At 44.7% G+C, this 18,010-nt stretch overlaps 2 protein-coding genes across 12 annotated transcripts in view; both read right to left on the minus strand.

The window, feature by feature from the left end:
- The window catches only part of LOC136843868 (SID1 transmembrane family member 2-like), a 54,589-nt gene that overhangs the window by 21,822 nt on the left and 14,757 nt on the right, over window positions 1-18,010 (minus strand). For all 11 annotated transcript variants that reach the window (XM_067112713.1, XM_067112716.1, XM_067112714.1 and 8 more), the window contains exon 5: window positions 17,098-17,251. In XM_067112713.1, coding sequence (XP_066968814.1) covers window positions 17,098-17,251 — 154 coding nt within the window. The remainder of the gene's footprint in view (window positions 1-17,097; window positions 17,252-18,010) is intronic.
- LOC136843867 (uncharacterized) lies at window positions 10,080-13,477 on the minus strand. Its single transcript, XM_067112707.1, has 2 exons — window positions 13,312-13,477; window positions 10,080-13,194 (listed from the first exon to the last, which is right to left on the minus strand). Exon 2 carries the CDS (start codon window positions 12,940-12,942, stop codon window positions 12,031-12,033), a length of 912 nt encoding a protein of 303 aa, XP_066968808.1. The 5' UTR covers window positions 12,943-13,194; window positions 13,312-13,477; the 3' UTR covers window positions 10,080-12,030.

The raw sequence follows: 18,010 nt of genomic DNA on the forward strand, positions 1-18,010 counted from the left end.
GAGGCTCTCTTCCTGCCTTTCAGAAAGTGAAGCCTCCAAAGAGGACCCACATTGTGTTGGTTCTAGACAATATGATAATAATGACATGTATCAATAGGTTGGGCTCCCCTTCACCCCTTCTCTGTGTAGTCATGCTGTTTCTCCAAAGGATGGCTCGGGCAAGGAAGTGGCATTTGTCAGCATTCCACCTCACAGGATAGCTTATTGTAATAGAAGACTCCCTGTCAAGACAAACAGCAGCCTCAACTGGGTGGTTGTTAGACAAACCCTCCTGTCAAATAACTGCTAAAGTGTTTCCACATCCAGAAGTGAACCTCTCTGCCAAACACAAAAACTATCAACTTCTAGTGTATGTCTTCAAACCTGGACAGTCCAGCAATAGTGAGAGATGCATTGCTACAAAACTGGAACAAATGGAGGACATTCTACGTTCTTCCTCCATTGTTCCATATTCCATGGCATCAAGAAGGCCCTTTGCTTTCCACTAAGGCGCCTATTGGGCAGAGACTTACCATAGCACCTACCAACATAGTGTAGCCAAATTCAGTTGATGTCATTGCAGCAGTGTTCGAGGAGCATTGCCTCTGATGACTACCTTGCACACTTTGAGACCTCGCTGAAAGGAATACATCCAAAAAAGGCCAAGGATGCACATATTCCCTGGACACAATGTGAACCAGGAAGGAGGTGGGGTTCTGCTTTCTAATTGGGGTCACTAATACAATTCTCATAGTCATCAGAGGCAATGCTCCTCGAACACTGATGCAATGACATCAACTGATTTTGGCTACACTATGTTAGTAGGTGCTATGGTAAGTCCCTGCCCAACAGGAAGCCTTAGTGGAAAGCAAAGGGCCTTCTTGATGCCAAGGTAATTCCGAGATACTGCTGGGGAGGGGGACACAATAACCCTGTATCCTAATCCAGCATAACTGGGTAGGTCACTTTAGAACCACAGAGAATAACACACATATATAGGTTTATGTTTTTTTCATATCCATCATTGTTAAACCCTAATGGGTATCCTGTGTAACATGAGGTAGGTAATAACTTGTGTAACTTTACCATGGACCATTTTTTGTCTGGGTTGTTGGGCTCTCTTAATCAGGAGCTATGACATTTTGCCACTGGTCAATTTCTTTTGTATGCTCCTTTGAGGACAAACAATGGTTACACTATCAAAAAACCCAATTTTAACAAAGGAAAACCTTAATTTCGGTGGCCGCTGTGAGTCCTCAAACCCACCCACTTTCCCCGACAGAAAGGCATGAGAACTTGTGGTGTGTTTTTCTTTCACAAACCTGGCGAGTAATGGGTATTCTGGCCAACTTACTTACTGCTGTCACATCTGAGGAGGTGAAGGGAAAACCGGGTAATTGATGTAGGCAAGGGAAAGAACCAACTTGCCTTGAGTTATCTTATACTCTATTACTGTGGCAAATCAAAGGCACTATTCTGGCCAAGACCAACTGCAAGAGAATTCTTTGATACTGGTTGGTCAGCTTTATGGAGCCCTCAGAGACTATAAGAGTAATTCCTTTACAGACTAACAGCGGCTACCAAAGATACGTTTTTCCAAACCTGTTTTTTGTTGCATGTTGATCATTTAACAGCAATCTATTTTCTACTGACAGTGCTAGGCTGGTAGCACTGAAAAAATACTGGATATTAATCACTCAGTTATCTGTATTCACATTATCCAGAACTTGACATTATCCAGATGCATCCAGCCCCGGGGGACCAAGGATATAGTATATAATGCTGTACTGTGAAGTTAAATTTCATCAAAATTGAAAAACCCACTCCTCAAGTTAGCAACACTGGGTGGGTCTAAGGAAGTGTTGGGAACACTCCTACACTCCTAAACAGATTGACAAAGGCTTTTGGTGGGGTGGAAGGCCTGGGAAAGTTTCTTGGGGTTCAGGGAGGGGAGCAGTTGGCAAAAATGCGTGGGAAAGAGAATTATGTTAATAATGCTGCTCACAGGAATAAGCAGGCAGAGAGAGAGAGAGAGAGAGAGAGAGAGAGAGAGAGAGAGAGAGAGAGAGAGAGAGAGTTATTGGGGGTAACTGGCTGAGAGAGGAGTTTCCTGGGTGGAGAGAGGGTGGGAAGGCCTTGCAGGATGGGTGGAGAGGGGTAAGGAGTATAGAGGATGAATGAATTTTTACTTAGCATTTCCCAACGTTCTGTGTGAGAGAGAGAGAGAGAGAGAGAGAGAGAGAGAGAGAGAGAGAGAGAGAGAGAGAGAGAGAGTTTTAGTTTGCCATTTCAGATGGTTTGTAAAGTAACGTAAGTTTTGAGAGAGAGAGAGAGAGAGAGAGAGAGAGAGAGAGAGAGAGAGAGAGAGAGTGTAATTGTCGTTAGTGAGTGTTTCGGTTGCTGGAAGAGGGATAAGGGTCGTTAGTTGGAGTTTGTTTACGGCGCTGTCTGTCTGTGAAAATGTGAAGGAGATTTCGGTTTTGGGGGAGTCTTAGTCAGAGCTAGTGCCGGTCAGTGGTTTCGTGTTGGACAGTTTTTTGTATGTTTTTCCGAGAGTTGTTAGTTTTCTTGTTGGTGTGCTATTTTATTGTGTGTATATGGTTCTATTTCCTTTTTTTTTATTTATATTTCCTTGTTGTGTAGAGTCTGTTTTCAGTTTTGTTTGTGTGGTTTTGTGTGCTGTGTTGGCGACCGTGGACACCTTAATCCATCTCCCAGCAACTGAGGATCAGGGTGAGTGTTGTGTGTGGTTATATGTTCTATGTATCTGTGTTGTGTGTTGTTTTTGTGTTTTTGAATTCCGCCACATTATATTGGCGCCGCCCAACGTGGGGCAACTGGTGTTGCAGTTGCAATTAAGATTGGTGGCGGGTAGTGTGACTGGAGGAAAGGATGGAAGAGGAACTGGTGAGGTTGAGAGAGGAGTTGCGGCTGTCAAGAGAGGAGAATGCATGGTTAAAGAGTGAGAATGAGAAATTGAGGCTTCAGTTGGAAGAGATGGGATCATTGGTAAAAGGAGCGAAAGAGGAAATAAAAGGAGAGATGAAAGAGTCAGAAGAGAGAATGGAAGAGAGGGTGGATAAAAAGTTGGAGGGAATGATGAAAGGTGTGGAAGAAATGGTGAAAGGTATGTTCAAGGGTGTTTTTGGAGAAGGGGCTGTTGGAGGCTGGTCCTCTGGAACGTGTGAAGGGGCAAGAGAGAAAGAAAAGGAGGAAGAAGTGAATGGAAGCGTGAGTGATGAAAGTGATGTGGGAATAGGAAGTAAGAAACGAGAGAATGAGAGGCAGGGTAAGGAAAAGGGGAATGAAAAGCAAGGGAAGGAACAGAGGGAAAGTAAGGATAAGTCAGGGGAAGAAAAAGGGAAGAAGGGAAAAGGAAAGGAAACTGGTATGAAGGGTAAGGAAGTGGGAAAGGCAGGAAAGAAGGGAGAGGGTAAAGATAGTAGTGATAGTTAGGTGGATGGAGGTGAATGGATAAAAGTGGATAAAAAGAAGGGGAAGAAGAGTGTAATGAGAAAGATGAATGTAAGTGCGGAAGTGGACTCTTTGTATTCGGAAGAGAGTATGAAAGGACATAGTGAAAGTAGCGAAAGTGAGAGTGAAAGTGAGAAAGAAGTGAGAAAGGCTATGTATGTGAGGGAGGTACCCCAGTGTGAAAGGTATAATGAAGTAGGGATGTGCATGATTTCTTTAGGGAGTATGAAAGGTTTTGTCAGGATAAGTATGGGGAGAGTAAGAGAGTGTGGGCACGAGAATTAGGAGAGTATTTGACTGGGTTTTTGCTTGATATGTATAGGGTTATTATGAGTGTGGGAGATGCTGAGTATGACAAGGTGAAAGCTAGACTAGTTGAGCAAGCGAGGCGTATGAAGGCGAGTGTTGCGAGGCGTATGAAAGCGAGTGTTAAGTATAAGAGGAAGAATGGATTTGATGAGGCAAGAATGAAAGCTGGGGAAACCTTGTCACTGTATGCTTGTAGGCTGGAGACGTTGGCGAGGAAGAAGTTTGGGGATGATGGGATAGATGAATGTAAGGAGTTAGTAAGAAAGTTGTTAGAGACAGTGCCAGATGGAGTGAGAGAGAATTTGTGAACTTGAAGCGGAAGGAGAAGAAAAGATGGACGAGTGAAAGGTTGACTTGGGGAGAAATTTTGGAAATTGTAGAAGATTATGAGCTTGACAGGGTTATAAAAGAGAGCAGAAGTGTGAGTGTAAGGGCTGGGGTAGATGAGAGAGTGCCAGAGTTTGGAAGCTTTAGGGATGCAGTGTTGAGGGGGGCCCAATGAGAATGGCAGATAGTGTAATAGATAGGAGTGTAAGAGCAAGTAATGTGGAGGTGCCAGTGAGGATGAATGGTGGGTTTGTAAAGGGAACAACAGGTTGGACGGGTTAGGGATAGTAGTGTACAAAGGGGAAGGTCGCTGAGTGGAAGTCGAGCAAGTGTTTTAGATGTGGAAAGGAAGGACATACAAAGAATGAGTGTAGGTGGGCTTTAGGAACGTGTTTCGGGTGTGGGCAATCAGGACATTTGGTAAGTGAGTGTACGAAAGATAGGGGGGTTAAATGCTACAGGTGCGGACAGGTGGGTCATATTGCTAATGGTTGTAAGGGTACCCGAGTGAATGTAATATGTGGCAACTGTGGTAAGAATGGGCATTATGTGAGAATGTGTTCAGAACCGAGAGCGAAGTGTGTCGAATGTGGAATTGAAGGGCATGTATCAAGTGTATGTAGACAAAAGAGGGTGACTGTGACAGAGAATTCGGGAAACTGAGTGTGAAGGGGGTTCAAATGGGTGGATCCTCCAGGATGCAAGCGGTGCGTGTAATGCATGTACGTGAGGGGTTGTTGCATAAGGGTATTGGTATGTCTCCGTGTAAATATGTGTTAAATTTTGAAAAGATAGTGACACCGAGATTGGGTATATCTGAGAATGATAGGGAGGTATGGAAGAAGGCGCATGAGAGGTTTGAAAGTTACAAGGTGGGCAAGAAAGTGTTGAAAGAAGTAATCGAGAAAGGGCGGTTGAATGTAAATAAAGTCATGCGTGAAAAATTTGAGGGTCCGTATGAAGTGTTGGAAGTTGGTCCAAGTGGGCTTAGTTATGTTGTAGGGGAAGTATGTGTAGATGGTAGTGTGAGAGAAATACGAACGCATCATAACCAATTGCGTAGATGGAAGGATGTGCCGGATTATGTGAGAGAGAATGGGGTGTATAAATGGTTGAAATTGAATGTGGGTGAACCAAGTATGCATGAGAGCTTGTGTATGGAGGATCAGCAATTGGTTTTGATAGAGTATGGTAGGAAACGTAAGAAAGGGAAGAATGTAAGTGAACGGAATGATCGTAAGTTGTGTGATACGGGTGTGAGTGCCAAAGTGAAAATGAGTGATAAAGCGTGTAATACGGATGAATGGGATGGTATGAATAGAACGTATAGCATATGCGGGTTTGATATAACTGAGTTGACTGAACGTGTAGGGGTGAGTGAACGGTTGGAGATGAGCAAAAGTGTAAGAGTAAGAGAGCGTAGCAGTAATAGACGAGTGATTGAAAGCATGAATGAATCATTGCAAGAATTGGAAAGGTCAATGAGCGAATGGGATGGGTTAGTTGAAGAATTGGGGGAGGTATTTGGGAACGAGTTAGAGGGTATAGATGAGACTGTGGATGAAATTGAGAGTGGTAATAGTGAAGAAGATAGCGTGAATCTGAGAGAGAATGGAGGAGAAAATGTAAGTCTGAATGTTGCTGGAAGAGAGAGCGAGTCTGAGAGAATGATTGCGTGCCCGCGAACGCGTTCTAAAGGACCTGCTAGTGAGCATCCGTGGGTGTTGCGTAAGGCAATTTGAATGCAGTGTGAAAAATGTTGGTTGGAAAATGCTAAAAGGGGGAGAATTATAGAGGGATGAATGAATTTTTACTTAGCATTTCCCAACGTTCTGTGAGAGAGAGAGAGAGAGAGAGAGAGAGAGAGAGAGAGAGAGAGAGAGAGAGAGAGAGAGAGAGAGAGAGAGAGAGAGAATTTGCTGTTTGAGATGGTTTTGTAAAGTAACGTAAGTTTTGAGGAGAGAGAAGAGAGAGAGAGAGAGAGAGAGAGAGAGAGAGAGAGAGAGAGTGTAATTGTCGTTAGTGAGTGTTTCGGTTGTTGGAAGAGGGATAAGGGTCGTTAGTTGGAGTTTGTTTACGGCGCTGTCTGTCTGTGAAAATGTGAAGGAGATTTCGGTTTTGGGGGAGTCTTTAGTCAGAGCTAGTGCCGGTCAGTGGTTTCGTGTTGGACAGTTTTTTGTATGCTTTTCCGAGAGTTGTTAGTTTTCTTGTTGGTGTGCTATTTTATTGTGTGTATATGGTTCTATTTCCTTTTTTTTTTATTTACATTTCCTTGTTGTGTAGAGTGTTTTCAGTTTTGTTTGTGTGGTTTTGTGTGCTGTGTTGGCGACCGTGGACACCTTAATCCATCTCCCAGCAACTGAGGATCAGGGTGTGTTGTGTGTGGTTATATGTTCTATGTATCTGTGTTGTGTGTTGTTTTTGTGTTTTTGAATTCCGCCACAGGAGGTGTTTTGACTTCTTTAGAACTTTTACTTTGTTTAATGTTTTTTTTTTGTTTATGTTTTTTCACATTTAATTAAATGATATTACTGTAAATATAATAAAATAATGATGCATAACAAGAGAGAGAGAGAGAGAGATTCTATGCTATTCTAAGATATTCCATTATATTAGTAGAGCCCTTAACAGACACACAAACGTGCACACAAATACACACACTTGCTATCCTTTTCTCCAATATCATTTCTCATTTTTCTTTGGTACTTTTTTCATACAGTAATTTTCACTGTATAATATCGGCACCTCTCTCGTTGGGACTTTTGACATTGGGAATCTTTATAGGGCAGGGTCCCGTGATTGTGACAATCTCACCCTTTACCATACACAACTCCATTTCTTGGAGCTCGCTCTGGGGGTAGTAACCCCAGCTTTACATTTAGTTTTTCTCTGGTACCTAGCAACGGAATTACCTAGAAATAAGTGCTGAATGGACTATTTCACCGGGTGACACGGGACCCCGATCCAGAAATACTTTTAAAACCAAAAAAATTAAGAAGACAATAAAAATGACAAAAGCAAGAGAGGGAGAGAGTGGCAGAGAGAACAGAGAGCAAGCTTTTGCAATTGCTACTAGCTTAAAAGCACAATATCACTTAACATGCCCTGTTGTAGGTGGAAACACGTACACCATTACACATCATTGTGATTTTTTGGCTTTTTAAAAGCTGATAGGCATGTGTGTCATAAATATACCTTTCTCTTATCGGTTACATCCTGAAAGTATTAATGCACTCGGTAAAAAAGGGATTTTGACAAAGGAAAAATCTATTTCTGAGGAAGGTCCCGTGTCACCCGGTGAAATTCCATTACAGCACGAATTTCTAGGTATAACCTTGCTAGATATACCAGAGAAAAAGAGCTTTCAGGAAAGCTGGGGTTACTACCCCAGTCGAGCGTCTTCTAGGAAGACGTCGGTATAAGGAGGGGGTGAGTGAATACCACTACTACCACGGAAACCTACTCGAAAGATCTCTCCCTATCAAAACCCCGGAACAGAACGGTGAGCCGTTACAGCCCCCACACCAAACACCCGCCAGGACGGCGACACCAGCGCCACCTACCTCATTCCATGCTAGCACTAACCCCAGACTTGGCATGTGCAAGAGGGGGGAGAGTACTAGGTGATTCAGGGAGGGTCACCAGACACGGGACCTTCCTCAGAAATAGATTTTTCCTTTGTCAAAATCCCTTTTCTGAGTCCAGTCCCGTGTCAGCCGGTGAAATCGTGATAGAGAATCATGCCAAGGCTGCAACTACCAGGAAAAAGAAATGGGGGGTAATCTGAAGAAAAGGCAAAAGTTTACCAAAATAATTTTAATTAAGCAATCTCTTCCGTGTAGCAAGAATATTAAGACTAAGGCATACTAAATCTAAGGCACATCAAAAAACTTAATACTATGAAACGTGGGGAGGTCCCCGGCACGACGGAGAAGAGGCTCCAAAAACCTTAAAATTACTTAAGCAAGGTGAAACATGAAAAGCGCACAAAATAACTGCAAATATAACCTTAATACTATACACGTAAACTTAGTCTAAACACGTAAGAGACAAAATCAATGAGCATTAACATATACATATATCTGGGGTACGTGGAGCCAAATAAAAACTGTCCAGTACCCCATAAGAAAAACAATCATGGCATGTCAGATTACACTTTTTCCATCAACAGGTACAAGAAACGTCAATATGAGGAGCCAGGCAGTGAGGTATAATCAACCAGGAGAATAAGCAGAAAAGCAAATGAGGCAGGCGGGCGGGGGAAAGGAAAGGACAAGGATATGATTAATTAAGGTGGGGAGATGACACTTCCCACAGCTATGGTAGAAAAATTTCAGGGCTTCGAGCGATTTTAAATAGTGGCGTTTAAACACTAGAGGTGATTTCCAACCCATAAATTTAGATAACTCTGAAAAGTCCATATTATGAAAGTAATTAATGGAAGTAGCAACTGCTCGAATATCATGAACCTTGGGAACTGAATCTGGGTTGGCCTGTTTAATGAAATATAGAATTTGTTGTCTTATAGCATTTAGTGAAAGAGTACCACCTTTCTCCCTGATAAAAAGAGGACCCGACTTACTCTGTGGAGTTCTTAAAAGGTAAGATTTAAGTGTATAAACTGGACATAAAGACTGGTCTTGAGGAAGGGGCACCACCTTCCAAGGAGACCACCTGTCCTGTGGGTCTTCGTTCTTAGCTAAAAATCTAGGGTCAGGGGAAAGGAGGACCTCTCCAGACGGGAGGAAGTTCACATAATTATCACCTCTAGTGAGAGCCGACAGCTCTGAGATTCTAGCACCTGAAGCCAAGCTAATCAAAAATAAAGTCTTCCTTAACAGATCCTGATAAGAGCAATGAAAGTTATCCATCTCTGATGCTAACTTGAGGACGTCATTGAGAAACCACGTAACAGACTGTGGGCGTGATACTGGTCTCAGACGAGCGCATGCTCTGGGGATAGATGAAAAGTAGGAATCTGTAAGGTCGATTTTAAAGCCGTAAAGAAATACTTTCTTTAATGCTGATTTGATTGTGGTAATAGTGGCCGGAGCAAGGCCTTTCTCAAACAATGATCTAAAGAAGGAAACTCCTAAATTAGCTGTCATGATTTTGGCTTCAGATGCTTTTAGGAAGGAGGCTAATTTTTTGACTGCTGAGTCATACTGTCTAATAGTAGAATCTCTTTTATCTGATTCTAAAAACAGAGTGTTGACAGGGTCAATGTTCGCTCCTTTTTGGGCTGCGAATTTTATAAAGTCCATAAAACTAGGGCATTCTGAATTCTTGAGGAAGCTGACACAGTCTTGGTTTGTACTGTCTGAGTCAGAATGGGCTTGGGAATCCGAAGACTCCAGTAATCCCAGTTCCTGAAGAAGAGGGAACCAATTGCTCTTCGGCCAATAGGGGCTACTAGGGCTAATTGACCTTTGAATGTCCTGAGTTTGTGTAAAACTTTCAGCAGTAAATTTATTGGGGGGAAAAGATAAATCTTCTCCCAATTGTTCCAATCTACTGTCATTGCGTCTATGGCGTACGCCTGAGGGTCCAGGTTGGGGGCCACATAACAGGAGCTTGAAGTTGCTCTCCGTTGTGAACAGATCCACTTGGAGGCCCGGAACCCGGCGGCAAATCCATTTGAAAGATTCCACGTCCAGGGACCACTCCGTCTCCAACGGAGTAGTCCTGGACAGGGAATCCGCCACCACGTTCCGTACCCCCGCTAGGTGGGTGGCTGACAGGTGCCAGCCGTGCTTGTTCGCCAGGGAGAAGATAGCAACCATTACTTGGTTTACTCGGCCTGATTTGGAGCCGCCCCTGTTGATGCAATGAACTACCACTGCGCTGTCCAATACCAACCTGATATGAATCCGGTTGGGGGGGCGGATTTTCTTCAGAGTTAGAAAGACCGCCATAGCTTCCAGGGTATTTATATGGAACTGCTGAAACATTGTGGACCACGTTCCTTGTACTTTTGTTTTGGTGAATATCCCCAGCCGCTTAGGGAAGCGTCTGTGTGAACAACTAGTGCCGGAGGGGGAAATTGAAGCGGAACTGTATTGGACAGGCCTCTGACCGAGGTCCAAGGTCGCAATCTTGTCTTTAAGATTTGAGGAATGGAGGAGACCTTGTCTCTGAGCTTGACATTGGCTCGACTCCGCCACACTCTGTTTATGTCTTTTAATTTCGCTTTTAATAGCAGGTCTGTCACTGAGGCAAACTGAAGAGATCCAAGGACCCTTTCTTGGGACCGGCGGGATGCTGATGGATTTTTGAGGAATCTCCTGGTGAGAGATGCTATCTCTTTCCTCTTGGGAGGCGGAAGGGACAGCGTGTGAGATGACAGATCCCACTGGAGACCCAACCATTGAAACCGGGACTCCGAGTCAGACGGGACTTCTCTGTTCAGTTGAAAACCTAGCGACTCCAGGAAATTGATGACTATGGACGTAGCTTTCTGACACTCCGAACTGTTGGTGCCCAAATTATCCAATCGTCCAAATATGCTGCTAGGGATATCCCTTGAGACCGGAGTTGTTGTACTACCGTGTCCGCCAGCTTTGTGAATATCCTGGGCGCAATGTTCAGACCGAAGGGCATGACCCTGAAGGAGTAGGCCTGATTCCCGAGTCTGAAACCGAGGAACTGAGAGAAGTTCCGCGCAACCGGGACGTGATAATAAGCGTCTGAAAGATCGATAGAGGTGGTGACGGCTCCACGCGGAAGTAGAGTCCGTACTTGAGCTACCGTAAGCATGCGAAATTTGTCGCATTTTATGTAGAGATTTAGACGCGACAGATCCAGGATCACTCTTTGCTGATCGGAGTCTTTTTTGGGAACAGTGAATAACCTGCCTTGAAACTTTAGGTGCCTTACTTTCTTTATTGCTCGTTTGTTGAGCAATTCTGTCACGTAATCCTTTAGGATTGATGTGGGTGGCTGGTAAAACCTGGTTAGAGGAGGAGGGTTTTTGATCCAGCTCCATCCTAGTCCTTTGGACACAATGCTGTGTGCCCAAGGGCTGAAGGTCCATTGGTCCCTGAACCAAAACAGGCGACCGCCTACCTGTGTTCTCTCAGTGGGAGGGAGCGGGTTTATTCCCCCTACCACGTCCAGGTCTTCCCCTTGGGGTGGTGTTGGGCTTCCCTCTATGAGGGGCTTTGCCTCTTCCTCCCCTTGCAACCCTATTAAGGCCGTGAAAGTAACCACGGCCCTCATATGTGGGGTTGTACGCCGGTGAGGCCACATAGGAGGGTGCAGCTGGTTGGACCAGCACATACTGTTGGGGGTGAGCCTTGGAAGTAGAAGGCTGCGCTACTGCCGAGACCGGGACGGCTTGGACTACCGCCTGATGGTGGGGCCTCTTATGCCTCCTGAAGCGTTTACCTCCTCTCGATTGGGGGCCGGCCGATTCTGGGGTCTTACGCTTATAGGCCGAAATGCCCCAGCGAGAACGAAGACTCTGGTTGGCCCGTGTAGCCTCGGCCATAACATTCGTGACCTCCTCTTCAGGGAAGAGGTTAGGTCCCCAGATCGAGCTTTTCACGAGCTTGTTAGGCTCGTGGCGGATAGTCGCATCGGCAAAGATGAACTTCCTACATTCCAGTCTGGCCATGATAAATTCAAATAAGTCAGACTGGAAGCCTGCCAGCAAGGATTTAGCCAAAACTTGGAAGAAAGGCTCATCCGAGCAGGAGACGGCAGTAGCTTCAGTAAGGCATACGGAGTTCAAGGACCGCTAACTTAACCCGAGCATCAAACTCCGCTTTCAAAAGAGCTTCCGGCAGCTTGGGGAGCTGCTCACTGAATTGCGTGGAAGCGCAGAAGGGGTCCAGCTTCCCGACCGTGAAAGTGGACGGGGCTTCTAACCAGAACTCATTACTTCCTGGGAATACCAGGGAAGTAGGGGTCTGTCTCCTTAGCTGTGGTAATGGATTACCATCAAAACGCTCGGGCCGTAGCCAGAGCGACTTTGTCCAAGCAAGGGTGGGGTAGGTTGTCTCCCAGGGCAAACATAGTAAAGTTGCCCTTGAAAGGAGTCAACTTCGTATTGTCTGCCTGCCACTCCGTCAGAGTGCGCAGAAGAGCCGACTGAGCTTGGTCCCTAGGGACGATGACAGTCTCCCTAGGAACCTTGTCTGACCGAATCCAAGCTTCCTCCGTAAGCCTCACGAAGCCTGGGTAAGGGGGCAGGAGATCGGGGGGGAAGAACTCCAATTCCTCCAACCGTCTCGTGCCAAGACCATCAAGTGTCAGTTTGCCATCATGTTGGATGGCCCGGAGTGCAAATCGCCAAGGGTTACCGACATCGAACGGCGGGAGGTCCGCAGTGTCGGGGATAACATACTGTGGTTCGGCTGGGGGTGGGTGAGCCATTCCCGCCAGTATGTTATCATGACTGGCCAACTTCTCGGAGATTTTGTTAAATCTCGAATCTAGGTCCTCCGTAAAACGCTTATAGAGCTGATTGGCAAAGGCCTCTGCGTCGAAAGCAGGTTGGCGAGGAGGGCTTGGTTTTGCAGCCCTCTTACTCGCGCCTTTGCTGGAGGAACCAGACTTGCTCCCGGAGGCTACAGGTCCTGAAACCTTAGCCTTCGACGGGGGGAAGGGCGATGCCTTCTTGGAAGTCGAGGACTTGTAGCCCTTCGCCTTCCATGAAGTCTTCAACTTCAACTTGGGGATAGCAGACGGAGCTCTATCACCCAAGGAGGAAGACTTCACAAAACCTGCGAAAGAAGATATGGATGAAGCAGGGGAGTCAAATAAAGGGGGGCCCGCCCCAACAACCTCACTTACCTCACCACTTACCACCTGGTCCTGCTCTATGTTCATTGGTTCCAGGTTGAGATCCATGGCGGCTACGTCCTCCGAGACCTCAGCGTAGAGGATATCCACTTGGGGTGGCTGGGTCTCATCCCGGATTTGCTGGATGATAGGGGTGGCAAGGTCTTCAGGCACTGCGGCCGCCACCCGTGCGCCGGGGTAGAGCAAGTCCCTCAACCTGGCGTCGAGGACGTAGGGCTTCCCCGACGGAACGTTCCTGCCAAACCCAGCCACCCAGGCCCGGAGGGATTCCAAGGCAGACTTCTTGGAAGCTTCGTCCGCCTGTAAGAAAGCCAACAATTAGCTAAGGACGAAAACCATTCCGGGAACCTCATAAACAATATACCATATATAATATGAGGAGCATAAAGCAGGAGTAATGTAAAGACTGTTACTTACCGACTCATCCTGGACAGTTGTGCAGAGAGCGAAGCAAACCTCACAACCATCAGGGTGCCAGACAACCAGGTCATCCAGTCGGACCGCACAACCAGCGTGGGTCCGACAAACTACGTGACCGTAAAGGTTGTTGGAGGGAGGCGGTGCACCCGGCTCCTCACAGCGAACAGTCTGTAAGTAGAAAAGTACATGAACCTCCCACCCTAAGCAAACTAAAGCTGGCAGGCCGGGAAACTCAACTGCAACTGGAATACTCGGCGGAGAAGAACTCCCTAATCATAAACTGGGCCAATAAGCTCTAAATTACCTAGAGTGGAAGGTAAGGTTTTTCAGACCCCGGAGTACTCTGGGAATGAAGAAAGAGAGACCAGGAACTAACCATAAGGGCTGCCAGTAAAATAACGGCGGAGCCCCCGGGTATAGGACCGGACTCACTTATATAATATATATAATGAATTAAGGAGAGTACTCCTGTAGATAAACAGACTTATCTAAAAACAAAAACAAAAATAATAACAGTAATAAGTGATGGTAAGAACTCAAGAGGACGGAAGGATCCGCTCCTCTATAAAATGAACAACCTTCCGCCCTTACTTCCCCGCCGGAGAAACAAGACGGGTAAAATGCTCGTATGTTCATAACATAGGCTGAAGCAATATTGTTACCGTATCAACGTAACCCGACGGGGAGACGAAAGTAATGGATAGTGACTCGAACACGTTCGAGTAAACAAACCACCAACCCCAATACAGCGATGCTAGGGACGATATGGGAGGGAGCGAATCCCTCAACCAACAGGAGAAGTCCCTGAACTCGGAGAAAACGCCATCTAGCGTCACCCGCACGAGTAGAGCAAGGCTGGAGAGAGGAGGAGGGGGGAGGAGGAGGAGTAGGCTACCAGGAAGGAACAGGAGACGGGGAGAAGCTCACCCGCTCAACTGCACCATACCTCCCAGACAATGAATCTTGGAAGGGTAGTATGACTGGAAGCAACGCAACCCGAAGCCCGACTTCTACCTAGGCGAAGCCTAATATGGACCTAACCTAAATATAGGCTAGGAAAAGGAGGGCAGAAGGAGAAGGAAGCAACAGGGAGAGAAATTTTGTGCTGAGAACCAACCAGGATCGAGAATGGCGGGCAAGGGGGCGACTAGCCTAGAGGAAACACATCCCAAGAACTCGATTCCCCCAAATGGAGGAAGAGAACTAAGGGGCTCACTCTGCCCACCGAAAAAACGATCCCGGAGGAAACCGCAACAAAACTCCCTCAACCTGAACTCCACCCAGGGCAAGGGATGGAAGCAATCAAGCCTACTCCACAAAATAACCATCACTCATAAAAACTAAAATGTGCTCAACAGAGAGCGTAGCCTACCACGGGGAAGCGGTTAGATCTGAGGCTGCCACCAGCACCCGAGGTAAAACCACCCAATAAAATAATAAAATAAAACTAAAACTAAAAGAGAGCACCATCTTCAAGCAAAAATTAATTAGCCTAGTAAGACCAAAAATAACAGGAACCCAACCTGGAGGGGGGGAACCTAGACGGGGCATCACTCCCACAAAGGCCCGTAGGCCAATGAACGTAATTCATAAGGCCACCTGAGGAACCACCAGGAAGGGAACCAAGGGGCAAAACTATCTATAACGACGAGAGACAACTCCAACTGAAAAGAACAGAAGGAGTCGCCTCGCGGTCGACATGGCTGGCGGGGGACGCCGTGGCGACATAATAAGATCTCAATATTTATGAAAATACGAGACCGTAACAGCCAAAAAATAGAACAAAACCCCACAAGAAGATGGTACTTAACTTGGAAATGGTAAAGCTGCTCGACGCCATCGCAGAAAGCAGAAAATTCCAAAATAATGGAGACGAGCACACAAAAGAAACAGCGATTTCACGTGCTAGAAAATGGAATGAGGTAGGTGGCGCTGGTGTCGCCGTCCTGGCGGGTGTTTGGTGTGGGGGCTGTAACGGCTCACCGCTCTGTTCCGGGGGTTTTGATAGGGAGAGATCTTTCAGTAGGTTTCCGTGGTAGTGGTATTCACTCACCCCTCCTTATACCGACGTCTTCCTAGAAGACGCTCGACTGGGGTAGTAACCCCAGCTTTCCTGAAAAGCTCTTTTTCTCTGGTATATCTAGCAAGGTTATACCTAGAAATTCGTGCTGTAATGGAATTTCACCGAAGCTGACACGGGACTGGACTCAGAAAAGAGCATTTTTCCCATTTGTCCAGTCATGCATGATGTCTCTTTATTGAACGGTTCATGAGTGTTTGCTGTACTGGAGAATCTTCGAAGGTACAGTACAGTACACTACCAAAGACAGTAACATGGGAATTACTTTCTTTTTCCTCTTTTCACTAAACATGGTCAACATTAATATACTGTACAAAAAAAACCCAACAAACACTCATTCTTTACATGAATTGGGTATGGAGTTGTCCACTTCCATACCGAATTCATGTAAAGAATGAATGTTTGTAGGTTTTTTTGTACAGTACATTAATGTTGACCATGTTTAGTGAAAATAGGAAAAAGAAAGTAATTCCCATGTTACTGTCTTTGGTAGTGTACTGTACTGTACTGTACACAGTACACCCACCATACTGTGCATTACACACTAAAGAAAATGAAGGGGTTCACTTCTTTTGTGTACAATGTATTTTAAAGTTTTATACTGTATTGCATTGTTTAATGGTTTTAGGCGTACTGTATTAGAAACAAAAGATACTGTATTCGGTAGTGTACTGAATGTAGTACACCTACTGTATTGTGTATTGCAAAGAGAGAAAAGTACTGTAGTTTTTTTTTTTTTAATAAAATATATTTATACAGTATATTTCATTACAAATATGGGAAAATAAGCTAATAACTGCCTCTGCCATCAAGATTTGTTTAAAGTGTGACGACTGCTGTTTATAAACATATTTAGTGTTTAGAAGTGCTTTGTGGTTAAGTTTACCGATGTGATTAGAGTCAAGATTGAGTTGGTGTGTGCATGTGGTAAGGATGAATGAGGACAAAGGCTCAAAGAGGGCTTGGGTGGAGCCCTTTAAGGGCTAAAGATCAAAAGGGCGGCAAAGGACTAGTTGGAATAATAAAGTGATGAGGATTTGGAGAAGAAAGGTTTTAAAGAGGAAAATGCTTTCCGTAAGAATAGTTGGAAAAGATGCATCAAGGTAATCCAGCCCTTAACTAGTGGATAACAGCGGGGCTTAAGAAGACAGATACATGATAAGAGTATAGACAGCCTACAAAACACATTTGTGTGCAATAAATATGCTATAACTCATAGGTTGATTTTCATGAGAAATGTTAAGGTGTGGACATCTAATAAAATACTAAACTTTCTGAGAAAAACTGAAATAGATCAATGAGTAAAACATAAAATTTAGGCTATACAGTAAAACTAGACCCTGGAGCATTTACAGCCATTCAGCACAGACACTAAAATGAAGAAGTTGGTGTGGCTGGACAGCAGGATAAGAGAACTAAACAATAAATGAGTAAGATACAAGGTTCTAAAGGTAAAACTGGGTGAAAAACCCATACGCCACAGTTGCACAAGAAAGTTAAGTCTGCAAGATGTAAGAAAGCAGGAATAGATGTAAAGTAGAAGGCTAAAGTAGGTGAGGCTAGAAGCCAAAGGGAAGCTGTAAACAACCTCTAGTAATGCCTACAGTGCACCATATGAGGTGTAATGACAGCACTATCATCCTCTGAGGTAAAGTTACTTTACATATGGTCTAGGGTAGACTCTCGGAAGTTGATTTCCTTACCTTTGCATTTTGAAGAGCAAAAATAGCACATACTGTGTTACTATTATTTTTGCTCTCAGCTGATATTAGAACAGATGTCTGATCTCCAGTCCACTGATACAGTCTATAATCTGGTGAAATTGGTGTTGCTTTCAAAACAGCAAAGTTACCCATCCTGAAAAATACAACTCATAATCATGAAAAACATTGAAGAGTACAGCTGTCATTACTACAGTAATGTAAGGTATATTCAAATGAATATGACACAGGCTAAGAGTTATAACAGAAACTAAAAGGACCAAGTGCTCATGTGAATAGTTGTCATCATAAGACTCATAAGGAAATGACTCAATCCAGTGAATCACAAGTTGACTGCAGTGATAGTTAACTTAGACAGCCTCTCCTTAAGGGCACTTCCTCTCTGTCACTGAAGGTCTTCATAATCCTTAAGTTTGAATAAGAGTGAAAGATGCACCATACCTCTATGGAACATCAATTCAGGTTTCAAATGAAGTGTGTTTCCATCACTTACTGATGATGTCTGGTTTTATTTTCATTCCAACTTTTACATAAACCTTATTTCCTACAGTAATCTCTTGATAATCTACACTTCCTTGTCAACACTAGAATCTTGACCATCCCTTTCTCAATGCAACAGCATGTTATCACTAACACAGTAAAAACTGCACAGAAAGGTGTGATGGGATGCTCAAAGTGAAGATCACACTGTTTGGAAAGGAGCATAAAAAAAAAAAATCTATCCAGTGAAGCAAACTAGCTAACCATTGTATGTTAACTAACTGGCTCAATGAGAATGTTTTACTGCATTGTCGCACTGCATGACCGTTACTTTCAATCTTTACATGGCAAACTGTACAACTTGTACAATACAGTAACTAGGACAGCTCAATAATGTAAGTGCAGTAGTATCGCA

This window comes from Macrobrachium rosenbergii, chromosome 12 (assembly GCF_040412425.1).
Source record: "Macrobrachium rosenbergii isolate ZJJX-2024 chromosome 12, ASM4041242v1, whole genome shotgun sequence".
Classification (NCBI taxonomy): domain Eukaryota; kingdom Metazoa; phylum Arthropoda; class Malacostraca; order Decapoda; family Palaemonidae; genus Macrobrachium; species Macrobrachium rosenbergii.